The sequence below is a fragment of the Asterias amurensis genome, chromosome 19 (assembly GCF_032118995.1).
Source record: "Asterias amurensis chromosome 19, ASM3211899v1".
Taxonomy (NCBI): domain Eukaryota; kingdom Metazoa; phylum Echinodermata; class Asteroidea; order Forcipulatida; family Asteriidae; genus Asterias; species Asterias amurensis.
The window spans coordinates 5,474,069-5,501,632 of NC_092666.1; the positions used below are offsets into that span (position 1 = coordinate 5,474,069).

A 27,564-nucleotide genomic window follows, 5' to 3' on the forward strand; every position below is an offset into this window, starting at 1 on the left:
AATCGGCGCTTGCGGAAGCAGGGAATGCCCCGCTTATGTGAAAAGTATTTCATGGGTTAGCATTGAAGCTTTGCCTGTGCGTTCTACATACTTCACAGTACAAGACGTTCTTGGCTTACACAGCTAGCTAGCAGGGTATTTCAGCGCTTGCACAGTAGCGGAGAATGGTGAGCGCATAATTGGGCGGTAAGCAGAGCCGTGAAGTTGAGCCAAGTTGTTTTTTGTTTTGTTCTAGATGATTGTATACTACCATGTGAGAACGGAGGTACCTGTTTGAGTGGCTTTTGTATCTGCCAAGAAAACTACACTGGTGACCACTGTGATACACGAGGTAAGAAGTGCCATGGCCTAGCGGTTAAGAGCACTGGATTCAAATTCTGGTGTTTCTGATCAGCAGAGTGGGGGTTCGAGTCCCATTCGTGACACTTGTGTCCTCCAACCGTATCAACTTTAAAATACTTTACCCTGGTCTTCAAATGTCTCAATACCGTCGCTGCGCCTTCATACCTAACTGATCTCATTCAGTTGTACAAACCTAACAGATACCTCCGCTCATCTACCGATACCAGACTATACATCTCCAAAACACGCACCACTACTGGGGGAAAAAAGCTTCCACGCTGCTGCCCCCCGAACAATTTACCATACAGCATCCGCCACTCAGCTTACTAGCAGTCTTCAAGAAATCTCTCAAAACCCACTTGTTCAATTGATTTGTTTGCTTATTCTGTTTATTTCTTTGCTTGTTGTTAATTGTGTGTAAAGCGCTGTGGTACTTCCCTTTGTTAGTTAGAGCGCTATATAAGTACCTTGTATTTACTATTTATTTAACCATGGCTTCCTCCTTTGGAGCCATTTGTCCCGTCAGCCCCCTGATTAATTTTTCACATTAATTAATAATTTTTTATTAGTGTATCCCCTTACCAAGAGTGGCTTTAAGCCTTGTCTAGGGCAAACTTGCAATTTTTTTATTATTTTTTTAAACTATGCCTTTGGCATCTGTTCCATCTGGTTTATTCATACATGTAAAGCTGCTTAATCACTAAAAAAATGCTATGCATAATAACATAATGCTTACCAGAATAAGGTTACCAGCCAAACTATCATGTCACGTGTACCATTTGTGATTGGTATCCTGCTCATACCTGCTTAGCAGAGAGTGGTTTAGCAATATTTTGTGTTTAAGCAGCTCTATGAAATTGGACCCAGGTTAGAATAATTGAATTTCTTTTTCCTTCTAGTTGATGATGAAATGGTCATTACTATCGTCCGAGACACCTATACACCACCCTCTATTGGCGATGATGTGAGAGTTAGTTGTGAGTTTGTTGGTAGTGACATCACTCCTCAACCCTATTGGACAAAACCGGATGGTTTCCAGATTGATTTTATCATACCAGGTGAGAATTTCTTACCATTTTTTATTATATTATTTACCATTTTTAAGTAGAATAAAAAAAAAAAAACATGTTGAGCTTTCTTCCTTAAAAAAAAAAAAAAAAAAAAAAATGGATGCAAAAATTGTTGCCTGACTCGTTTAAAAAAAAAGGCAGGACATGCTATTTTTTTATGATGGTTTCCAGCTATTTTCTGTGAACTTTTTCGGAGTGCTCAAGTCTGAAAATGCGTCAGAGACCGTTTAAATGTATCATTTTCTTTTTGCATAAAAAAGAAGAAGAGGTTGCCTCTTAAAAGGAAGTGGGCGGGAACACTAAACATGTTTTTATTTGGCCTTATTGCAAGACTTACATGTAAAGACAAAGTATAGACCCATTGCATATGACGTCACACTCTCAAAAAAGAGGCACATAATTGGACAAAAGCTGTTCTCTATGCGTAAAAGGTGCGCGCGACTTCAGCGTACCTGTAGCGTTTCGCGTTATGCAAGGAGGAGCTATTGATTTCTTACACTATACAGAGCGCATCCCCGAACAACGCGTGTAGTTCTGGGTGTCAACTCTTTTTTTGTGCATGTTTGTATATGATTTTGACAAAAATAGGCACGTGTGAGACGCTGCGTGTATTGCAAGGGGTCCATACCTTTGGTTTTTGTGATGGATGAAAGTTCCCTGATAATATTATTTTGTTCTTATTTTCAGATCTGATTGGAACCAGGCACGTCTCTAGCGTTGCTGATACGTCAACTGCTACCAGTTTAGTGATCAACGATATACAGAAACCTGACGAGGGAACTTATACATGTTTTGTGGGACCTCTGACAAACACGTATACCATTCTTCTAAATGGTAGGTTGCATTGTATATGAATTTTTTTAATAGTAATAACATATTTAAAGGCAGTGGACACTATTGGTAATTGTCAAAGACCAGCCTTCACAGTTGGTGTATCTCAACATATGCATAAAATAACTAACCTGTGAAAATTTGAGCGCAATCGGTCATCGAATTTGCGAGATAATAATGAAAGGAAAAAACACCCTTGTCACACCAAGTTGTGTGCATTTAGATGGTTGATTTTGAGACCTCAAGTTCTAAACTTGAGGTCTCGAAATCAAATTCGTGGAAAATTACTTCTTTCTCGAAAACTATGGCACTTCAGAGGGAGCCGTTTCTCACATTGTTTTACACCATCAACCTCTCCCCATTACTCGATACTAAGAAAGGTTTTATGCTAATAATTATTTTGAGTAATTACCAATAGTGTCCACTGCCTTTAATAGTAATAATTATAATAGTAATAATAATAATAAAAGTGGCTTCTTATATAATTCTAGCGACTAGTTCTTTCATGGTCGTTTATAGGAACACGTTGCCTTGGATCGGTCGAGTTGGTCTTTGAAAAGCGTTTGTAACCGTTTTTTTATAAAATGCATATGGGTAGAAAGATGTTAGAAAAGAAGAATACAATGATCCACACAAACATGCTTCGAAATTGCGTGGTTTTCCTTTTACCTTGTCGACTAACACGTCGGCCATTTATGGGGGTCAAAATTTTGACTCCCATAAATGGCCGACCGTGTTAGTTTGCACAGTAGAAGGAAAACCACGCAATTTCGAGGCAAACTTGTGTGGATCATTGTATTCTACTTTTAAAACATCTTTCCAACCATATGCATTATATACAAAACGGTTACAAACGCTTTTGTTTTGACCGACTCGTCCGATCCAAGGCAACGTGTTCCTTTAAAACAGCGCAGGGTCGAATTGCCGTGTGATAAAGGCCTGAGCCAAAACACAGCAATTCGACCCTGCAAGGTTTTAAACGGCCGTGAAAGAACTAGTACATGTAGCTACCTTTTTATTCTACTTTTTATGTTTCTACCTCCATGGTATGTACATGTACATGTTCGATGTCCGTGGGTTGCATGCCTATTTCCGACAGTTTCCGGTTCCTTTCTTGCGTATAGTCTTGGTGCAAGACGTTCTGGTTTTCCTTTCACACACAGCGCGGCCAACTCACCAACAGCGCCTGCATCGCCCGTAACAAGAATCGTCTTGCATCAAGACTAGCGCGAAGTATCCACTCTCAACTGGTTATAAACACTGGTCATTATCAAAGGTTTAAACACCCCCACGTGACGCTCTCTCCACCAATGGGAAAAGCGAAACTGTCAGAGGTATTTATGAATTGTCTAGGTCGTCTATTTGGGCCGTTTTAGTTGAGTTTTGTTATTATGCTTAAGGCTGAAGTATGAAAGTATGAAAAGTATTGTAAGTGACTTTCTATAATTTCCAACTTTAATTTTGATCTTTCAGATTTCAACTGTGATCCACTTTGCATCAATGGAGGATTCTGTACTTTTGGAAAATGTCAGTGTTCAGCGGGCTACACAGGGGCCGCTTGTGAACTTCTAGGTAAGGTTCTGGGTACACTGGGGTACAATCTGAAATTCTGGGTCATATTCTGGGTATATTGGGTAGACTTTAAAGATTTTGGGTACACAGTGGAATCATGCTGTTAAAACTTTAAATGTCCAATTCTCCTCAATACTGTTCTTTGTTTCTATTTTGATAATCCATTTGAAATACAGGTCTTGAAAAGAAATGAAATTTAAAAAAATGTCAGATGAGGAAAAGGAAGTTGCTCCAAAAATTTAGTCTGGAAAATTTTGTGATTTTATTTCTCTTTTCAGTAAGTACTGGTAACTGCCTCCCACAGTGTGAGAATCAAGGCATCTGCGATAATGGAGTTTGTGTGTGTGGATTGGAAAATACAGGAGCCTACTGTCAAATAACAAGTAAGTGTTTGAAAACTTACTTGTACATGTACAATTGCTCTTTTGTGATTGTTTTCTGTCTGATTTTCTCTTTTTTTTTTACTGTTTGAGTGTTCACCTCGCGCTTTATTGTTGTTTCTATGTTTATATCATGTATGTTGTTGTCGCTACAGTGGGTGTGTACGATTAGCTTCCCCGGGTTGACCCCGATCTGCCCCCAGTAAGATCAAATAGCTTTGACGTCATTCCAGGGTCTCACCCGGGTCAGCCCATAAATATCCTTCTTGTGGAAAGGGTCACTTTGGGCTGGCCCTAGGTGCATGAGGTCACCATGAGAGGGTGAGTGGTCGTTCGATTAGCTCGTGTGAGCCCCTGGAATGACACCAAAGCTCACCTGAATGAGCACCGCGGGGTCGACACAGGGAAGCTAATCGAACGCACCCGTAGTAACAGAGTTCTGTAACAAGTTTGATGTATACAAACCCCCTTGGAAGGAGTATTACGAGTTGCCTTGATGGGAAGATTGCCTATTAGTCAGTGTGGTCAAATGGTTTGACTGCAGGACTTCCAATCTCTGGGTCCAATCTCTGAATTCTCCAAGCTAATCGCTGATTTCACAATGACTAGAATAGGTATGTTCGTCTAGTTACTAATCCGCAACTTCTTGATTCATAAGCATATTTGTTAAACCAGTGTTTGTATGAATGAGATTGGCTGTTGCCAGCTCGGTGTTTAAATCCCCTTGTGGAAGCTTGCAAAGTTCCCTTGATGGGGAGATCACCTAAACAGCCACCATGGTCAAGTGGTTCAAGTTCAAACCCTACCAAGCTAACCATTGACTTCACAATGACCAGAATAAAAATTGTCATCTAGTTATTAAATCACAATTTATTGATATTTGGGTGCAATTCATATAAAAAACCAATGTTTGCACATATTGGGAGAGATTGGCTGTTACCAGTTTGGTCTTTATATCCCCTTGTGGGAGTTCACCAAGCTCCCTTAAAGGCAGTGGACACTATTGGTAGTTATCAAACACTAGTCTTCACAGTTGGTGTATCTCAACATATGTATAAAATATCAAACCTGTGAAAATTTGAGCTCAATCGGTCATTGAACTTGCGAGATAATAATGAAAGAAAATAAACACCCTTGTCACATGAAGTTGTGTGCGTTTAGATGATTAATTTCGAGACCTCAAGTTCTAAATCTGAGGTCTCGAAATCAAAATCGTGGAAAATTACTTCTTTCTCGAAAACTATGGCACTTCAGAGGGAGCCGTTTCTCACAATGTTTTATACCATCAACCTCTCCCCATTACTCGCCACCAAAAATGGTTTTATGCTAATAATTATTTTGAGTAATTACCAATAGTGTCCACTGCCTTTAATGGGAGGATCGTCTAAACAAAGAAACAAACATTCTGTTGATTGTTTCCTTTTCCAGTTGGAGATGGTTTCTTCATAACGATTAATAACGAGCCGCATGAGGTGTTCCAAACCGGTCAGGATGTAACGGTTACCTGTGAGTTTGTGGGAGAAGGAGGAGAAGCGGCCCAACCTGCATGGAGAGATCCCGAGGGGGTGATCATTAAACCAGCGAGTACAGGTAAGAATAGCGTCACCCTCATAAAAATAATTATAACAAATTCTTATATACATGTAGACCCATTGCATATGGCGTCACACTCTCAAAAAGGAGGAAGATCGTTGGACAATAGCTGTTCTCTCTGCGTAAAAATATGCGCGTGACCTAAGCGTACCTTTAGCATTTCGCGGTATGCAAGGGGGAGCTATTGATTTCTTACACAATACTGAACATGCCTCCGAACAATGCGCGTAATTTTGGGTGTCAACTCTCTTTTGCGCATGTTTATGTACGATTTTGACACCCAAAATGACACCAAGGATAGGCACGAGTACGCTGCTGTGCTTGGTTGGCTCAGGGCTATTGTGTGGGTTGCCCGTTGTCTGAGAAAGCCCTGTGTAGTGGGGCGTGTCAGTAGAGTGTGGGTTGTCGGAGGAGGAGGGTCACGGTCATTTAAAAAAAAAAGTGCAATGGGAACATGGCCTTAGACCCACACTGTGCACTGACCTTTAAGACCCGAGTCTGAGACATTAGTTTGCAAGACAAACAAAAACAAGATTCCAATCTACAAAACTTGATCACATTTCAATACTTCCTGTCTGTGGTTTATTTCCGTGTTAACAAACAATCATGCTGTAGATGTTGAAATTATTTAACCCTCCTTCTCTTGGTGATATTATTATTTACTGAGAAATACTGATTCAACTGCAAAGGTTGTGTACAGTGTTACAGCTGAGCAAAGACCTGACTGTACATGTTTGTACTGTATGCATTCATTACACATGGTGCCATATTGCAGGCTGGCATAGTTATCTATCATTTAAAACCAGACTGGATTGTACTGAATGTCTAACAGTAGGAAGGTTAACATTGTAACTATTCAATTATATTCATTATACTTCAACTGGTCTTGACATAAAATGCAAATTGATTTACATTTTCATGCGTCAAATCTGATTTTTGTTTAAATCAACTTTTTGTCTTTTAATTATTTTTGTTTTTTTGTTTTTGTTTGGGCACAGTGCAAATCTTTAAATGAAAAAAAAAAATAACTCGGCTTGTTTGTCATATTTATGAGGGGCAAACTCTTAATAGAATAAAATATTTGGTGATTACTTTTGTCTTTGGAAAAATATGCTGTAATACATTACTCTTCAAACACCATGATCTATAGCCGGTGAAATGGTTGAAGTAATTTGAATTGATAATGTCTTCCATTATAAACCAACCTTTACAAGCATAAATCCAAGTACACCATTCTTTAACTTTCTAAAAAATACTTGGTGTTGAGTTACTTTCAATTGATTGTGCTGAATTCATTTTGGGGTTCTAATTTAAATTTAATTGTTCTGGGACTTGTGACAGAAAGTACCAAAGATGTGAATTTTTTTTATAAAAGCTATGAACATTAATCTATACAATTATTACTTTACTGATTTTCAGCCATTCTTAAACAATCCCTGACTGATTGCAGCCAGCAAAAAGTCAAACAATCATATCACCTTGTGCAGATTCCCATTTGTACATCTGGATGAAGAGAAGCAATTCATGTGTGTCTAAGCTTGTTCAATAACACTGCAGTGGTTGAGCTTCAACCTCATTACTATAAATCAATTTGTACATCTGGATGAAGAGAAGCAATTCATGTGTGTCTAAGCTTGTTCAATAACACTGCAGTGGTTGAGCTTCAACCTCATTACTATAAATCAATTTGTACATCTGGATGAAGAGAAGCAATTCATGTGTGTCTAAGCTTGTTCAATAACACTACAGTGGTTGAGCTTCAACCTCATTACTATAAATCAATCATATACTTTGATAAAATATTCTCATAGATAAGTGATAAACAGCATTCGTTGATGGTGAATTTGACCAGCATCCAGAAGCTTGTTCTAGCTTGTACTGAAATTATCTAATTGTTTTTCTTCAGCTGCGCCTCGCATCTGGAACTCTCTACCACTTAATCTTAGATCTTGTCTTTGTACCACAACATTCAAATCTCTTCTCAAAACTTATCTTATGTCACAGGTTTTCAAGGACTAATTTTGTTGTGTCTGTTTTTTCTTTGTTTTGTTTTGTTTTGTTTTGTTTGTTGTTGGTTTTTACTGCGCCTTGAACACCCAGCAGGGTGGATACGTGCGCATTATAAGTCTTATTATTATTATTATCTTCAAGTACGCGCTAATCCTCCAATCAGATTGGCAGAGTGGAGTGGTGATAAAAACCTATATTGCACGGCTAATATCACTACCATGCGTCTTGTGTGTTCTATGTCACGCGCCAAGTTTGCTTGAAGATAAATACGTTATCACACGCGCGCTCGTGGAAATACGGAAAATATAGCGCGTCCGCGTCCCATATCCAACTCGGCCTTTGGCCTCGTTGGATATGGGACGCAGAAGCGCTATATTTTTCCGTATTCCACTCGCGCTTGTGTGATAACTTATATTATTATTATTATTATTATTATTATTATTATTATTATGGCTGATTAATTTGTATTTCAGTAATGTCTGTAGGTCATTAAAACTGTATCTTCCCATTACACTGATGCATGAATTACAATACTTCAAATCTTCTTTGATTCCATCTTACATGAACATCCATTCAGATTTATGATATTACATCTTATAACTATTCTAACACAACATTAATTTTTTTTTTTTGAAAAGAAAATGGTATCCCCTGATAACATTGTTAAATGTTCTTGCCTAAAACCTTCATGTGTTTAAATAATTATCCAAACACCATTCTGTTGTAATCCTCGTTCGTAATATTTAAATAACACACAATAGTTAAAATATTATCACTAAATGACAAAATCATAAAAATTCCACATTGTAGAATTATTCAGCATTTAAACTACAACCAATGGTTGTCAAGAATAAAACTTGTTAAAAATTGAAAACAGAAACTAAAATTGAAATAAGCCTTTACAAAAATCACATGTTTAAGTCTACATTTTTTTTTTTTTGGGTAATAAGAAACACATAAAGTCCTAGTTTTCTGAAATATAGCTTAAAAGGACAAAAACACATTCATCAAAACAGATCTGTCTGAATTTGAAAGTGAAATAAAAAAATAATCCAATCAATTATAACATTACTTTACTGATTTTCAGCCATTCTTAAACAATCCCTGACTGATTGCAACCAGCTAAAAGTCAAACAATCATATCACCTTGTACAGATTCCCATTTGTTCACCTGGATGAAGAGAAGCAATTCATGTGTGTCTAAGCTTGTTCAATAACACTGCAGTGGTTGAGCTTCAACATCATTACTATAAATCAATTTGTACATCTGGATGAAGAGAAGCAATTCATGTGTGTCTAAGCTTGTTCAATAACACTGCAGTGGTTGAGCTTCAACATCATTACTATAAATCAATTTGTACATCTGGATGAAGAGAAGCAATTCATGTGTGTCTAAGCTTGTTCAATAACACTACAGTGGTTGAGCTTCAACATCATTACTATAAATCAATTTGTACACCTGGATGAAGAGAAGCAATTCATGTGTGTCTAAGCTTGTTCAATAACACTTCAGTGGTTGAGCTTAAACCTCATTACTATAAGTCAATCATATACTTTGATAAAATATTCTCATAGATAAGTGATAAACAGCATTCGTTGATGGTGAATTTGACCAGCATCCAGAAGCTTGTTCTAGCTTGTAGTGAAATTATCTAATTGTTTTTCTTCAGCTGCGCCTCGCATCTGGAACTCTCTACCACTTAATCTTAGATCTTGTCTTTGTACCACAACATTCAAATCTCTTCTCAAAACTTATCTTATGTCACAGGGTTTTCAAGGACTAATTTTGTTGTGTCTGTTTTTTCTTTGTTTTGTTTTGTTTTGTTTTGTTTGTTGTTGGTTTTTACTGCGCCTTGAACACCCAGCAGGGTGGATACGTGCGCATTATAAGTCTTATTATTATTATTATTTTCAAGTACGCGCTAATCCTCCAATCAGATTGGCAGAGTGGAGTGGTGATAAAAACCTATATTGCACGGCTAATATCACTACCATGCGTCTTGTGTGTTCTATGTCACGCGCCAAGTTTGCTTGAAGATAAATACGTTATCACACGCGCGCTCGTGGAAATACGAAAAAATATAGCGCGTCCGCGTCCCATATCCAACTCGGCCTTCGGCCTCGTTGGATATGGGACGCAAAAGCGCTATATTTTTCCGTATTCCACTCGCGCTTGTGTGATAACTTAAATTATTATTATTATTATTATTATTATTATTATGGCTGATTAATTTGTATTTCAGTAATGTCTGTAGGTCATTAAAACTGTATCTTCCCATTACACTGATGCATGAATTACAGTACTTCAAATCTTCTTTGATTCCATCTTACATGAACATCTATTCAGATTTATGATATTACATCTTATAACTATTCTAACACAACATTAATTTTTTTTTTTTTTTAAGAAAATGGTATCCCCTGATAACATTGTTAAATGTTCTTGCCTAAAACCTTCATGTGTTTAAATAATTATCCAAACACCATTCTGTTGTAATCCTCGTTCGTAATATTTAAATAACACACAATAGTTAAAATATTATCACTAAATGACAAAATCATAAAAATTCCACATTGTAGAATTATTTAGCATTTAAACTACAACCAATGGTTATCAAGAATAAAACTTGTAAAAATTGAAAACAGAAACTAAATTTGAAATAAGCCTTTAAAAAAATTACATGTTTAAGACTACATTTTTTTTGGGGGGGGGGTAATTAGAAACACATAAAGTCCTAGTTATCTGAAATATAGCTTAAAAGGACAAAAACACATTCATCAAAACAGATCTGTCTGAATTCGAAAGTGAAACAAAAAAATAATCCAATCAATTATAACATTACTTTACTGATTTTCAGCCATTCTTAAACAATCCCTGACTGATTGCAACCAGCTAAAAGTCAAACAATCATATCACCTTGTACAGATTCCCATTTGTTCACCTGGATGAAGAGAAGCAATTCATGTGTGTCTAAGCTTGTTCAATAACACTACAGTGGTTGAGCTTCAACATCATTACTATAAATCAATTATATACTTTGATCAAAGATGGTAACAATCAATGTTGGTTGATGGTAAAATTGACCAGCATCCACAAGCTTGTTCTAGCTTCTAATGACAAAATCTGATGAAGCATTTTAGTAATGTTTGTAGGTCATTAAAGGCAGTGGACACTATTGGTAATTACTCAAAACAATTATTAGCATAAAAACCTTACTTGGAAATGAGTAATGGGGAGAGGTTGATAATATAAAACATTGTGAGAAACGGCTCCCTCTGAAGTAACATAGTTTTCGAGAAAGAAGTAACGGTTTGATTTCGAGACCTCAGATTTAGAATTTGAGGTCTCAAAATCAAGCATCTAAAAAGCACACATTTTTGTGTGACAAGGGTGTTTTTTCTTTCATTATTGTCTCGCCCATTCGACGACTGATTGAGCTCAAATTTTCACAGGTTTGTTATTTTATGCATGTGTTGAGATACACCAAGTGAGAAGACTGGTCTTTGACAATTACCAATAGTGTCCAGTGTCTTGAAAACTGTATCTTCCCATTACACTGATGCATGAATTACAATACATGTACTTCAAATCTTCTTTGATTCCATCTTACATGAACATCCATTCAGATTTATGATATTACATCTTATAACTGTTCTAACACAACATTAATTTTTTTTTGAAGAAAAGAAAATGGTATCCCCCAATGACATTGTTAAATGTCCTTGCCTAAAACCTTCAAGTGTTGAAATAATTCTCCAAACACCATTCTGTTGTAATCCTCATCCGTAATACATAAGTAACAACTTATGGTTATCAAGATTAAAATTGAAAACATCAACTTTGAATTGAAAAAAATTAAAAGACTTATATGTTTAAGTCCACAAAAATCCGGAAAATGTATTTTGCTTTTTACACATTTAACCAAACATTAGTCTGTATCCTTGATGCAAATTTGAAATATGTTTTATATGCACAAAAATTCATCAATTTTTTGTTTACAATAATTTTATTATAAACCATCCATCCGTCAACATAAATGACTGCTTGCCTAAAACTTTGTTTTGTTTTGATAAAATTATCAAAACATTAATCTTGTAATCTATTTCATCTATTTGTTTTTCTCAATCTACACCTTTAAATTTCAATTAAAAGAAATTATTAATATTAACAATTAAACCCTGCAGCAAATATCTTTTAGTAATTTTCAAATTTTAAGTGACATCTTGCTCAAAACTGTCCCTTTCGTTTTGATTCGAAACAATACTTTTTATTTCAAATTCGTCCAACAAGTTTTTCAAAGCTGCATCAAATATATATATATACAAGTGCAGTGGCATTCCTGTGCACATTTGATCCATAAAAGAATAAGTTAAACTAGACTTGATAGTTTCATGCTGTTTGTTGCAGGACTATTTCATCCTGGAGAATGCTACAATGATATATCAACCAGATCAGTTATTGGACAATCTTGGAATGATTTCACTCTATGATTGTGTAGTAAAGTAATATTTAAACTGGTCATGTTTTGTGCACACTAAATGCTAATGCTTAGTCATGTTAGTGGTAAACAATGATTTTTGAGTAGTTATTGTTATATTTTGTATAACATTTTGGTGTGTGATAAAAGGGAAATCATTGAGTGAAATTAAATCATAGTTGTATGCTCACCTAAATCTATGCCACTGTGTAGATATACCTGTACATCTACTGGGCGTTCAGTTTACCGGACTTCAGAGTGTGGTGTCCAGTTTACAGGACTTGAGTGTGGTGTCCAGGTTACCGGACTTCAGAGTATGGTGTTCAGTTTACAGGACTTGAACGTGTGGTGTCCAGTTTACACACTTTAGAGTGTGGTGTTCAGTTTACAGGACTTCACAGTGTGGTGTTCAGTTTTAAGGACTTCAGAGTGTGGTGTCCAGTTTACTGGACTTCAGAGTGTGGTGTTCAGTTTACATGACTGCATAGTATGGTGTTCTCTGAACAGATTTTGAGTGTGGTGGTCAGTTTATAGGACTTCAGAGTATGGTGTTCAGTTTACAGGACTTGCCGTATTTTCATAGAGCAGTTCTTCAAGGAGTAGTTGTTGCCTTTCCAGAGTGCCCATTGTAAACCTTGTGGCCATTCCACTTGACTCTGGTTGAACCATCTGCCGTTAAGGTGTGCATGAAAACAGGCATTAAACCACCATCCTCCTTTATAAGCTTGTGCACATTCACCATTGTGACCATCATTGTCCTGATCCTTGGTACTGAATGACTGGCCATTTTGATACGCCATTGAATCACCTGCTGAACTGCTGCCATCATATGAACCAACAAGGAGAGTGTACTTATCACCTGCTACAGCAAACTCATCATAACTGGCCCAAGCTGTGTTTCCGTCCCAATCAGCCATATTTACCATTAATTGCCATTGTCCTGGATCAGTAAGGTTACGTAAGATGTCATTACCCAGCCAGAACTCAGTGGAGAGATTACCAAACCCAGATTGGTATTCTGCCCAATTACGGTAAAAGTCAACTGAGCCATCTTGTCTTCTCTGGAACACGATCCAGCCTCCTCCATCTGTCTCCATATCACAGTAGACCTTCACTCCATCAGTCAGACCAGCAGGGTAGATGGTGTAGATGCCACTCTCATGGCTACCAGCCTGGTATAACTTCAGACAACTACTAAACTGTTCAGAGTCTGGTGCTGAAAGTGAAGGAGTTTCCAAGTTGTCATCATAGTAGGCAACTCCTTGCAGCTCAATGAAGTCATCAGGGCTTTGAGATTGAGTAGCATTGCTCAACTGACAAACATGGCTACATGTGTAGTAGTTGAATGATGCACAGTGTGGATCCATAGAGCAGTCTCGCCCACAGATCACAGGAGATGATACAGTCTTCCATTTAAACACATGATTTAGTAGGACTCTGTTGCTTGCTGGATACAGGTTTGATTTGAGTCGTTGTTGACAATCACCATGGCAATAATGTATCAAGCAAGTCAGGAACAATGTTATTATAACTTTCATGATGAGCGATCAGCATATAAAATGAGAAATAAGAACTGATCTGACACAATCAGAAGGCCCGTAACAGATTCTTGTAACTGTTAAAACCAGTAGTGATATTAAAACTAAACAAGCTGGCGTAACTGCATGCAGGATTGGTGTAGACTTTCACTTTTTAAATAAAAGATTCTGTCTTATATCAAGCAGTTCATTCAATTAACAGTTTCATTACGTTCTGACAATTGTTCAGATCATACTGGTTGCATCGACACTTCCCAGTTATTAAATGTGGTCGTCATCGAGTACCACACAAAGCTATACCTTTACTTGGATCTCGTATTAAAATCCACCTTTGACGTCACAGCTAAATCTCCAGCAGCTTTAACAGTAACATGTCTTGATGGCCGTTGTTATCGTTTCATACAGGTTCTTGTAGCAATGGGTAAACAATATTTCTATGGAATAGATTCAACTCAGCTGAAAGTTAAGTTAATTAAAACGGAGTGATAGTGGTTGTATCTTTCTCATGGTCCTTATATCTTGTATGTCTTGATGGCCGTTGTTATCGTTTCATACCGGTACTCGTAGCAACAGGTAAACAATATTTCTATGGAATAGATTCAACTCAGCTGAAAGTTAAGTTAATTAAAACGGAGTGATGGTGGTTGTATCTTTGTCATTGTCCTTATATCTTGTATGTATTGATGGCCGTTGTTATCATTTCATACCGGTACTCGTAGCAATGGGTAAACAATCTTTCTATGGAATGGATTGAACTCAGCTGAAAGTTACATGTAACTTAATTAAAACGGAGAGATGGTGGTTGTATCTTTGTCATTGTCCTTATATCTTGTATGTATTGATGGCCGTTGTTATCATTTCATACCGGTACTCGTAGCAATGGGTAAACAATCTTTCTATGGAATGGATTCAACTCAGCTGAAAGTTACATGTAACTTTATTAAAACGGAGAGATGGTGGTTGTATCTTTGTCATTGTCCTTATATCTTGTATGTATTGATGGCCGTTGTTATCATTTCATACCGGTATTCGTAGCAATGGGTAAACAATCTTTCTATGGAATGGATTCAACTCAGCTGAAAGTTACATGTAACTTAATTAAAACGAAGTGATGGTGGTTGTATCTTTGTCATTGTCCTTATATCTTGTATGTATTGATGGCCGTTGGTATCATTTCATACCGGTACTCGTAGCAATGGGTAAACAATCTTTCTATGGAATGGATTCAACTCAGCTGAAAGTTACATGTAACTTTATTAAAACGGAGAGATGGTGGTTGTATCTTTGTCATTGTCCTTATATCTTGTATGTATTGATGGCCGTTGTTATCATTTCATACCGGTATTCGTAGCAATGGGTAAACAATCTTTCTATGGAATGGATTCAACTCAGCTGAAAGTTACATGTAACTTAATTAAAACGGAGAGATGGTGGTTGTATCTTTCTCATTGTCCTTGTATCTTGTATGTCTTGATGGCCGTTGTTATCGTTTCATACCTGTACCCGTAGCAACGGGTAAACAATATTTCTGTGGAATAGATTCAACTCAGCTGAAAGTTAAGTTAATTAAAACGGAGTGATGGTGGTTGTATCTTTGTCATTGTCTTTGTATCTTGTATGTCTTGATGGCCGTTGTTATCATTTCATACCTGTACCCGTAGCAACGGGTAAACAATATTTCTATGGAATAGATTCAACTCAGCTGAAAGTTAAGTTAATTAAAACGGAGTGATGGTGGTTGTATCTTTGTCATTGTCCTTATATCTTGTATGTCTTGATGGCCGTTGTTATCGTTTCATACCGGTACTCGTAGCAACGGGTAAACAATATTTCTATGGAATAGATTCAACTGCGCTGAAAGTTAAGTTAATTAAAACGGAGTGATGGTGGTTGTATCTTTGTCATTGTCTTTGTATCTTGTATATCTTGATGGCTGTTGTTATCATTTCATACCGGTACTCGTAGCAATGGGTAAACAATATTTCTATGGAATAGATTCAACTGCGCTGAAAGTTAAGTTAATTAAAACGGAGTGATGGTGGTTGTATCTTTGTCATTGTCTTTGTATCTTGTATATCTTGATGGCTGTTGTTATCGTTTCGTACAGGTTCTTGTAGCAATGGGTAAAAAATATTTCTATAGAATAGATTCAACTCAGCTGGAAGTTAAGTTAATTAAAACGGAGTGATGGTGGTTGTATCTTTGTCATTGTCCTTGTATCTTGTATGTCTTGATGGCCGTTGTTATCGTTTCATACCTGTACCCGTAGCAACGGGTAAACAATATTTCTATGGAATAGATTCAACTCAGCTGAAAGTTAACTTAATTAAAACGGAGTGATGGTGGTTGTATCTTTGTCATTGTCCTTATATCTTGTATGTCTTGATGGCCGTTGTTATCGTTTCATACCGGTACTCGTAGCAACGGGTAAACAATATTTCTATGGAATAAATGCAACTCAGCTGAAAGTTAACTTAATTAAAACGGAGTGATGGTGGTTGTATCTTTGTCATTGTCCTTATATCTTGTATATCTTGATGGCCGTTGTTATCGTTTCATACCTGTACCCGTAGCAATGGGTAAACAATATTTCTATAGAATAGATTCAACTCAGCTGAAAGTTAACTTAATTAAAACGGAGTGATGGTGGTTGTATCTTTGTCATTGTCCTTATATCTTGTATATCTTGATGGCCGTTGTTATCGTTTCATACCTGTACCCGTAGCAATGGGTAAACAATCTTTCTATGGAATGGATTCAACTCAGCTGAAAGTTAAGTTAATTAAAACGGAGTGATGGTGGTTGTATCTTTCTCATTGTCCTTATATCTTGTATGTCTTGATGGCCGTTGTTATCGTTTCATACCCTTACTCGTTGCAACGGGTAAACAATATTTCTATGGAATGGATTCAACTGAGCTGGAAGTTAACTAAAAGGGAGGGATGGTGGTTGTAACTTTCTTATTGTTCTTATATCTTGTATGTCTTGATGCCCACTTTTATTGATGCATCCATACTCATAGCAACGGGTAAACAATATTTCTATGGAATGGATTCAATTGAGCTGCTACTCAAGAGTCTTGGGTAAAGACCCACTTTGTGAACTGAGACAAGAGTCTTGGGTAGTCTTCTAAGACCCACACTGTGAACTGAGACAAGCGTCTTGGGTAGTCTTATAAGACCCGCACTGTAAACTGAGACAAGAGTCTTGGGGAGTCTTCTCAGTCCCATTTGTAAACTGAGACAAGAGTCTTGGGTAGTCTTCTAAGACACACATGTGAAGTGAGACATAAAATTTAAGACCCGAGTCTAAGTCATTAGTTTGCAACACAAACAAAACACCAGATTCCAATCTACAAAACTTTATCACATTTCAATACTTCCTGTCTGTGGTTTATTTCAGTGTTAACAAACAATCATGACATAGATGTTGAAATTAATTTAACCCTCCTACTCTTGGTGATATTAACCAGTGATTAATAATGATTCAACTGCAAAGATTGTATACAGTTGCAGAGCTGAGCAAAGACCTGACTGTACACGTGTGTACTGTATGCATTCATTACACATGGTGCCATATTGCAGGCTGGCATAGTTTGTCTATCATTTAAAACCAGACTGGATTATACTGACTGGTGTTATAGTAGGAAGGTTTACATTGTAACTAGTCAATTATATTCATTATACCCTCAATTGTTCTGGACATAAAATGCAAATTGATTTCATTTCATTTCATTTCATTTTCTTTACTGGGCAACATAGGCTGTGATATATATTTTTACATTTGTGTTTGGGCATGGCGCAAATCTCTAAATGAAATACAACAATAACATGACTTATATGTTGTTTTATCATTCAAACTTTCAACAAAATAAAGTATTTGGTGATAACTTTTACCCTTGAAAAAATATGTTGTAACATATTACTCTTCCATAACCATGAACCTATATAAAGCCGATGACATGGATTAGTTAATTTGAATTGATAATGTCTCCCATTATAAACCAACCTTTACAAGCATAAATCCAAGTACACCATTCTTTAACTTTCTAAAAAATACTTGGTGTTGAGTTACTTTCAATTGATTGTGCTGAATTCATTTTTGGGGTTCTAATTTAAATTTAATTGTTCTGGGACTAGTGACAGAAAATACAAAAGATGTGATTTTTTTTATAAAAGCTATGAACATTGATCTATAAAATTATGACTTTCACTGATTTTCAGCCATTCTTAAACAATCCCTGACTGATTGCAACCAGCAAAAAGTCAAACAATTATATCACCTTGTGCAGATTCCCATTTGTACACCTGGATGAAGATAAGCAATTCATGTGTGTCTAAGCTTGTTCAATAACACTGCAGTGGTTGAGCTTCAACCTCATTACTATAAATCAATCATAAAACTTTGTAAAAAATATTCTCATAGATTGTAATAGTCAATGTTTGTTGTTGGTGAAATTGACCAGCACCCAGAAGCTTGTTCTATCTTGTAATGACAATATCTCATGATTGATAGAGAAGCATTTCAGTAGTGTATGTAGGTCATTAAAACTGTAGCTTTTCATTACACTGATGCATGAATTACAATACTTCAAATCTTCTTCGATTCCATTTTACATGAACATCCATTCAGATTTATGATATTACATCTTATAACTATTCTAACACAACATTAATTTTTTTTTTTGAAAAGAAAATGGTATCCCCTGATAACATTGTTAAATGTTCTTGCCTAAAACCTTCATGTGTTTAAATAATTATCCAAACACCATTCTGTTGTAATCCTCGTTCGTAATATTTAAGTAACACACAATAGTTAAAATATTATCACTAAATGACAAAATCATAAAAATTCCACATTGTAGAATTATTCAGCATTTAAACTACAACCAATGGCTATCAAGAATAAAACTTGTAAAAATTGAAAACAGAAACTAAATTTGAAATAAGCCTTTAAAAAAATTACATGTTTAAGTCTACTTTTTTTTTTTTTGGGGGGGGGGGGTAATAAGAAACCCATAAAGTCCTAGTTATCTGAAATATAGCTTAAAAGGACAAAAACACATTCATTAAAACAGATCTGTCTAAATTCGAAAGTGAAATCAATCAATTATAACATTACTTTACTGATTTTCAGCCATTCTTAAACAATCCCTGACTGATTGCAACCAGCTAAAAGTCAAACAATCATATCACCTTGTACAGATTCCCATTTGTTCACCTGGATGAAGAGAAGCAATTCATGTATGTCTAAGCTTGTTCAATAACACTACAGTGGTTGAGCTTCAACATCATTACTATAAATCAATCATATACTTTGATCAAAGATGGTAACAATCAATGTTGGTTGATGGTAAAATTGACCAGCATCCACAAGCTTGTTCTAGCTTCTAATGACAAAATCTGATGAAGCATTTTAGTAATGTTTGTAGGTCATTAAAGGCACTGGACACTATTGGTAATTACTCAAAACAATTATTAGCATAAAAACCTTACTTGGTAATGAGTAATGGGGAGAGGTTGATAATATAAAACATTGTGAGAAACGGCTCCCTCTGAAGTAACATAGTTTTCGAGAGAGAAGTAATTTTCAACGGTTTGATTTCGAGACCTCAGATTTAGAATTTGAGGTCTCGAAATCAAGCATCTAAAAAGCACACATTTTTGTGTGACAAGGGTGTTTTTTCTTTCATTATTGTCTCGCCCATTCGACGACCGATTGAGCTCAAATTTTCACAGGTTATTTTATGTATATGTTGAGATACACCAAGTGAGAAGACTGGTCTTTGACAATTACCAATAGTGTCACATGTCTTGAAAACTGTTGCTTTTCATTACACTGATGCATGAGTTACAATACTTCAAATCGTCTTTGATTCCATCTTACATGAACATTCATTCAGATTTATGATATTACATCTTGTAACTATTAAAATTTGATATTAAAAAACAAATTGAAGAAAAGAAAATGGTATTCCCCAATGACATTGTTAAATGTCCTTGCCTAAAACCTTCAAGTGTTGAAATAATTCTCCAAACACCATTCTGTTGTAATCCTCATCCCAAATACATAAGTAACACACAATACATCCAGTTAAAATATGATCACTCAATAATCAAATCATTGAAATTCCACATTGAAGAATTATTACTGGAATAAAAGAGTAGGCGAGGAGTTCTAAAACGGTTGTTTAAAACTGGCAGGGTCATGGCCTTTATCACACGGCCACGACCTGCAAGGTTTTAAATGGCTGTTTAAGAACGTGTCACTACTTTTTTATTGTCATTTATAAATGCCCTTATGTTAAAAAGCGAACTAAAAATTCACAAGTAAAGAGAGTATGACACTGGATCTTTTGAAATTTTTTCGTAGTTTGCAAATTAAAAAAAACTTTTGGAAAGGTGTTTGTGCGCGTCGGTCGTTGTGGTTACGCGCATGTACACACATTTTTATGTGCTGTTCCTAATAGCTATGAATTGCATTCTGCATAATTTAATTTGGCGTACATTAGCTTGCGCACCCAACACTTGAAGCCAGCTGGTCTTAAACAGCTTCAGCTGTGTCTTTACCAACCATTTAGAACACCCCCTTGTTATGCGTTCTCCACCAATAGGAATAGCGAAACTGTCCGGGGTATTTATGAATGAGTATTCAAACTACAACTTATGGTTATCAAGATTAAAACTGAAAACATCAACTTTGAATTGAAAAAAATTAAAAGACTTATATGTTTAAGTCCACAAAAATCCGGAAAATGTATTTTGCTTTTTACACATTTAACCAAACATTAGTCTGTATCCTTGATGCAAATTTGAAATATGTTTTATATGATCAAAAATTCATCAATGTTTTGTTTACAATAATTTTATTATAAACCAACCATCCGTCAACATAAATGACTGCTTGCCTAAAACTTTGTTTTGTTTTGATAAAATTATCAAAACATTAATCTTGTAATCTATTTCATCTATTTGTTTTTCTCAATCTACAACTTTAAATTTCAATTAAAAGAAATTATTAATATTTACAATTAAACCCTGCAGCAAATATCTTTTGGTAATTTTCAAATTTTAAGTGACATCTTGCTCAAAACTGTCCCTTTTGTTTTGATTCGAAACAATACTTTTTATTTCAAATTCGTCCAACAAGTTTTTCAAAGCTGCATCAAATATATATATATACAAGTGCAGTGGCATTCCTGTGCACATTTGATCCATAAAAGAATAAGTTAAACTAGACTTGATAGTTTCATGCTGTTTGTTGCAGGACTATTTCATCCTGGAGAATGCTACAATGATATATCAACCAGATCAGTTATTGGACAATCTTGGAATGATTTCACTCTATGATTGTGTAGTAAAGTAATATTTAAACTGGTCATGTTTTGTGCACACTAAATGCTAATGCTTAGTCATGTTAGTGGTAAACAATGATTTTTGAGTAGTTATTGTTATATTTTGTATAACATTTTGGTGTGTGATAAAAGGGAAATCATTGAGTGAAATTAAATCATAGTTGTATGCTCACCTAAATCTATGCCACTGTGTAGATATACCTGTACATCTACTGGGCGTTCAGTTTACAGGACTTGATAGTGTGGTGATCAGTTTACCGGACTTCAGAGTGTGGTGTTCAGTTTACCGGACTTCAGAGTGTGGTGTTCAGTTTACAGGACTTCAGAGTGTGGTGTTCAGTTTACCGGACTTCAGAGTGTGGTGTTCAGTTTACAGGACTTGATAGTGTGGTGTCCAGTTTACAGGACATTGATAGTGTGGTGTTCAGTTTACAGGACTTGATAGTGTGGTGATCAGTTTACCGGACTTCAGAGTGTGGTGTCCAGTTTACAGGACTTCAGAGTGTGGTGTCCAGTTTACAGGACATTGATAGTGTGGTGTTCAGTTTACAGGACTTGATAGTGTGGTGATCAGTTTACCGGACTTCAGAGTGTGGTGTTCAGTTTACAGGACTTCAAAGTGTGGTGTTCAGTTTACAGGACTTGATAGTGTGGTGATCAGTTTACCGGACTTCAGAGTGTGGTGTTCAGTTTACAGGACTTCAGAGTGTGGTGTTCAGTTTACAGGACTTCCCGTATTTTCATGGAGCAGTGCTTCAAGGAGTAATTGTAACTATCTTTCCAGTAGTACCATTGTAAACCTAGTCCCAATTCCGCTTGACCCTCATGGTAGTATTGGCCGTTTAGATGAGAATGTAAACAGAAGTTAAACCACCATCCTCCTTTAACACGTTGTGCACAGTCTCCACCATTGTAACCATCATTGTCCTGATCCTTGGTACTGAAGGGCTGGCCATTGTGATACGCCATTGAATCACCTGCTGAACTGTTTTCATCATAGGAGCCAACATGGAGAGTGTACTTATCACCTGATACAGCAAACTCATCATAACTGGCCCAAGATGTGTTTCCCTCCCAATCAGCCATATTTACCATTAATTGCCATTGTCCTGAATCAGTAAGGTCACGTAAGATGTCATTACCCAGCCAGAACTCAGTGGAGAGATCACCAAACCCAGATTGGTATTCTGTCCAATTACGGTAAAAGTCAACTGAGCCATCTTGTCTCCTCTGGAACACAATCCAGCCTCCTCCGTCTGTCTCCATATCACAGTAGACCTTCACTCCATCAGTCAGACCAGCAGGGTAGATGGTGTAGATGCCACTCTGACAGCTGCCAGCCTGGTATAACTTCAGACAACTGCTATACTGTTCAGAGTCTGGTGCTGAAAGTGAAGGAGTTTCCAAGTTGTCATCATAGTAGGCAACTTCTTGCAGCTCAATGAAGTCATCAGGGCTTTCAGATTGAGTAGCATTGCTCAACTGACAAACATGGCTACATGTGTAGTAGTTGAATGATGCACAGTGTGGATCCATAGAGCAGTCTCGCCCACAGATCACAGGAGATGATACAGTCTTCCATTTAAACACATGATTTAGTAGGACTCTGTTGCTTGCTGGAAACAGGTTTGATTTGACTCGTTGTTGACAATCACCATGACAATAATGTATCAAGCAAGTCAGGAACAATGTTATTATAACTTTCATGATGAGCGATCAGCATATAAAATGAGAAATAAGAACTGATCTGACACAATCAGAAGGCCCGTAACAGATTCTTGTAACTGTTAAAACCAGTAGTGATATTAAAACTAAACAAGCTGGCGTAACTGCATGCAGGATTGGTGTAGACTTTCACTTTTTAAATAAAAGATTCTGTCTTATATCAAGCAGTTCATTCAATCAACAGTTTCATTACGTTCTGACAATTGTTCGGATCGTACTGCTTGCATCGACACTTCTCAGTTATTAAATGTGGTCGTCATCGAGTATCACACAAAGCTATACCTTTACTTGGATCTCGTATTAAAATCCACCTTTGACGTCACAGCTAAATCTCCAGTAGCTTAAACAGTTACCATGACACTTCACAATTGATTCTTATTAACTTGTTGACTGAAATTCACAAAGCTCTTAAACTGATTAAAGTTTGAAGGCTGCTGTATTTAGCTCCACATCCTTTGGTTGAGTTAATTGCAAAATATTGTTGTCAAATACTTTCATCAAAGCCAAAAAAGCACTCGGCTTTCTCTCTCCTTTGTCGATGGTATAAACCGCTTTGGGTGTCCGTGTAAACTGTACCAGATCCAGCCTTTTTATTTCAATATTGGTCTGCATCTTGCTGTAAACAACAGCATTAGACAACTGTATGCATATGGAGTTGAAAGTCTCATTATCTTAATGTGACTGGGCAACAGAGGGCCCCATCATTTTTGCGCTTTTTGGCTATTTCGTAAAAGTGTGCAGGTGCAGTAAATCAGTGTCGATCGGTGGCACTCTAATGAGAGTTTTCAACTCCATTGGCAAAGGACTGCTCAGCTATTACTTTTTAATCCAATGTTCAGTTCACAGGACTTGAGAGTGTGGTGTTCAGTTTACAGGACTTCAGAGTTTGGTGTACAGTTTACAGGACTTCAGAGTGTGGTTTTCAGTTTACAGGACATCATAGTGTAATGTTCAGTTTACAGGACTTCAGAGTGTGGTGTTCAGTTTACAGGACTTCAGAGTGTGGTGTTTAGTTTACAGGACTTTAGAGTGTGGTGTCCAGTTTACAGGACTTCAGAGTGTGGTGTTTAGTTTACAGGACTTCAAAGTGTGGCATTCAGTTTACAGGACTTCAGAGTGTGGTGTTCAGTTTACAGGACTTCAGAGTAGGGTGTTCAGTTTACAGGACTTGAGAGTGTGGTGTTCAGTTTACAGGACTTGAGAGTGTGGTGTTCAGTTTACAGGACTTGAGAGTGTGGTGTTCAGTTTACAGGACTTGAGAGTGTGGTGTTCAGTTTACAGGACTTCAGAGTGTGGTGTTCAGTTTACAGGACTTGAGAGTGTGGTGTTCAGTTTACAGGACTTCAGAGTGTGGTGTTCAGTTTACACGATTTCTGAGTGTGGTGTTCAGTTTACTGGACTTCAGAGTGTGGTGTTCAGTTTACAGGACTTCAGAGTGTGGTGTTCAGTTTACAGGACTTCAGAGTAGGGTGTTCAGTTTACAGGACTTCAGAGTGTGGTGTTTAGTTTACAGGACTTCAGAGTGTGGTGTTTAGTTTACAGGACTTCAGAGTGTGGTGTTTAGTTTACAGGACTTCAGAGTAGGGTGTTCAGTTTACAGGACTTGAGAGTGTGGTGTTCAGTTTACAGGACTTCAGAGTGTGGTGTTCAGTTTACACGATTTCTGAGTGTGGTGTTCAGTTTACTGGACTTCAGAGTGTGGTGTTTAGTTTACAGGACTTCAGAGTGTGGTGTTCAGTTTACAGGACTTCAGAGTAGGGTGTTCAGTTTACAGGACTTCAGAGTGTGGTGTTTAGTTTACAGGACTTCAGAGTGTGGTGTCCAATTTACAGGACCTTAGAGTGGGGTGTTCAGTGGACAGGACTTCCCGCATTTTCATAGAGCAGTTCTTCAAGGAGTAGCGTCCACCTTTCCATTGAAACCATTGTAAACCTTCTCTGAACTCCACTGGACCCTGATGGTAGTATGGACCATTAAGATGAGAATAGATACAGTAGTTATACCACCATGCTCCTTTATGAAGCTGTGCACAGTCTACACTGCCCCTGATATCATTGTTCTGATCCTTGGTACTAAAGGCGTGGCCATTGTGATGAGCCAATGCATCACCTGGTGAGTTGTAAGCTTTATAGGAACCAACATGTAGAGTGTACTTATCACCTGATACAGCAAACTCATCATAACTGGCCCAAGATGTGTTTCCCTCCCAATCAGCCATATTTACCATTAATTGCCATTGTCCTGAATCAGTAAGGTCACGTAAGATGTCATTACCCAGCCAGAACTCAGTGGAGAGATCACCAAACCCAGATTGGTATTCTGCCCAATTACGGTGAAAGTCAACTGAGCCATCTTGTCTCCTCTGGAACACAATCCAGCCTCCTCCATCTGTCTCCATATCACAGTAGACCTTTACTCCATTAGTCACACCAGCAGGGTAGATGGTGTAGATGCCACTCTGACAGCTACCAGCCTGGTATAACTTCAGACAACTACTAAACTGTTCAGAGTCTGGTGCTGAAAGTGAAGGAGTTTCCAAGTTGCCATCATAGTAGGCAACTCCTTGCAGCTCAATGAAGTCATCAGGGCTTTGAGATTGAGTAGCAATGCTCAACTGACAAACATGGCTACATGTGTAGTAGTTGAATGATGCACAGTGTGGATCCAAAGAGCAGTCTCGCCCACAGATCACAGGAGATGACACAGTCTTCCATTTAAACATATGATTCACCAACGCACGGTTGCGGGCCTGATTGAAGTTTTCACTGAACCGCTTTGTGCAATCACATTTGCAACTTTCCACAATGAAAACAACCATGACAACAGCTATGAAGGTTTTCATGATGAAGGTTAATTTGTAAGTTGTCAGATGTATGAGGAATCTTAACTTGGTGTTGGTTTTAGCTGAATGTCGGTTATACAGTCTTACTCGCCTGGTGAAGTATCAAGTGTGCTCTGAGGCCACAGCGAGGATTGACATCCTTTTAAGCATTTCTGAAGCACTTAGTCGGTGCCTTTTATATTCAGGTTTTGCATAATTGATGGACCTGATGTTCAGTTTTTGTGTTTCATGTTCATGTGTACATGCATTCTTTATAGTGTGAAGGCACTTGCACTCTTACTACATTAGATAATGCATGATGATCTTTTGGAGTTTTGTTTTTCCTGGATGAGAGGTGGTTCATAAAACTCAAAGTTATACCTTTATTATCTTGGTCATGTTCCTCGATCGAATAACATTAGTGAATGCTAATAATCATTTTGCAAATAGGAACCAGAATATTTTTTTATTCCAGCCTCGGTTTGGTTACATTGGTATCAATGGGAAAAATTCAAGATGGCTGCACCAAGAGTGTGGTGTTCAGTTGACAGGACTTTAAAGGTGTTGTGTTCAGTTTACAGGACTTCAGAGTGTGGTGTTCAGTTTACAGGACTTCAGAGTGTGGTGTCCAGTTTACAGGACTTTAGAGTGTGGTGTTCAGTTTACAGGACTTCAGAGTGTGGTGTTCAGTTTACAGGACTTCAGAGTGTGGTGTCCAGTTTACAGGACTTTAGAGTGTGGTGTTCAGTTTACAGGACTTCAGAGTGTGGTTTTCAGTTTACAGGACTTCAGAGTGTGGTGTCCAGTTTACAGGACTTTAGAGTGTGGTGTTCAGTTTACAGGACTTGAGAGTGTGGTGTTCAGTTTACAGGACTTCAGAGTACGGTGTCCAGTTTACAGGACTTTAGAGTGTGGTGTTCAGTTTACAGGACTTGAGAGTGTGGTGTTCAGTTTACAGGACTTTAGAGTGTGGTGTTCAGTTTACAGGACTTCAGAGTGTGGTGTTCAGTTAACCTTTTCCCTGCCGACAACGTTTATTGCCGACATCCATCCGGGAATTTTTTGTCACACTTCGATACACAGAGAAGCCATGTTCAGATTCATACGCGACAATTTTTATTTGAAAAAATCCTATATTTTCCGATTCTTGCTACAGCTTTGGCTAGATTGCGTGCGTCTGCCTATTCTTCAACACGCACTAATCAAGCCGTAGCCGTAGCTGTAGCTGAAGTCGCCATTTTGGACTCGGCCTAAATAAAGTCATGAGGTCAAAGGTTATATTGGTTTAACTAATTGTAAATGATAGGATTTGGTTATCATATTAAGTTTTAGGTAGTTTTAGTCTGGAAAATCACGGATTACAATGATGAAAGTGCTTGGAGCGCCCTTAAAGGCAGTGGACACTATTGGTAGTTACTCAAAATAATTATTAGCATAAAACCTAACTTGTTGACGAGTAATGGGGAGAGGTTGATGGTATAAAACATTGTGAGAAACGGCTCCCTCTGAAGTGATATAGTTTTCGAGAAAGAAGTAATTTTCCAAGAATTTGATTTCGAGACTTCAGATTTAGAGATTGAGGTCTCGAATTAAATCATCTAAACACACACAACTTTGTGTGACAAGGGTGTTTTTTTTCTTTCATTATTATCTCGCAACTTTGATGACCAATTGAGCTCAAATTTTCACAGGTTTGTTATTTTAAAACCCAGTCGTTATGTTGTTTTTTACAACAATCAAAGTTAGCATACATGTGAAGGTTTTTAATTGGTAACAAGAGGATTGAAATGAAGTTGATGCTTAGAAACCAATGATGTTTTAATTTCTTTTACATTGATTTTGACATTGTA

General features: G+C 37.2%; 3 protein-coding genes and 1 pseudogene across 3 annotated transcripts in view; 1 reads left to right on the forward strand and 3 right to left on the reverse strand.

Moving 5' to 3' along the window:
* Positions 1-27,564, forward strand: part of LOC139951513 (uncharacterized) — a 357,017-nt gene that overhangs the window by 149,311 nt on the left and 180,142 nt on the right. Inside the window, exons 77-82 of the mRNA XM_071950443.1 lie at positions 236-331; positions 1,242-1,400; positions 2,100-2,246; positions 3,717-3,815; positions 4,094-4,198; positions 5,624-5,785. Coding sequence (XP_071806544.1) covers positions 236-331; positions 1,242-1,400; positions 2,100-2,246; positions 3,717-3,815; positions 4,094-4,198; positions 5,624-5,785 — 768 coding nt within the window. The remainder of the gene's footprint in view (positions 1-235; positions 332-1,241; positions 1,401-2,099; positions 2,247-3,716; positions 3,816-4,093; positions 4,199-5,623; positions 5,786-27,564) is intronic.
* LOC139951510 (microfibril-associated glycoprotein 4 pseudogene) lies at positions 12,834-13,814 on the reverse strand (annotated as a pseudogene).
* Positions 21,889-22,875, reverse strand: LOC139951509 (techylectin-5B-like). The gene has a single exon (XM_071950439.1). It carries the CDS (start codon positions 22,873-22,875, stop codon positions 21,889-21,891), a length of 987 nt encoding a protein of 328 aa, XP_071806540.1.
* On the reverse strand, positions 24,701-25,735 carry LOC139951797 (ryncolin-2-like). Its single transcript, XM_071950866.1, has one exon. It carries the CDS (start codon positions 25,733-25,735, stop codon positions 24,701-24,703), a length of 1,035 nt encoding a protein of 344 aa, XP_071806967.1.

Coding starts and splice junctions, on each gene's coding strand:
- LOC139951797 (XM_071950866.1), bottom strand. CDS start 25,735: ATGAAAACCTTCATAGCTGTTGTCATGGTTGTTTTCATTGTGGAAAGT.
- LOC139951509 (XM_071950439.1), bottom strand. CDS start 22,875: ATGAAAGTTATAATAACATTGTTCCTGACTTGCTTGATACATTATTGT.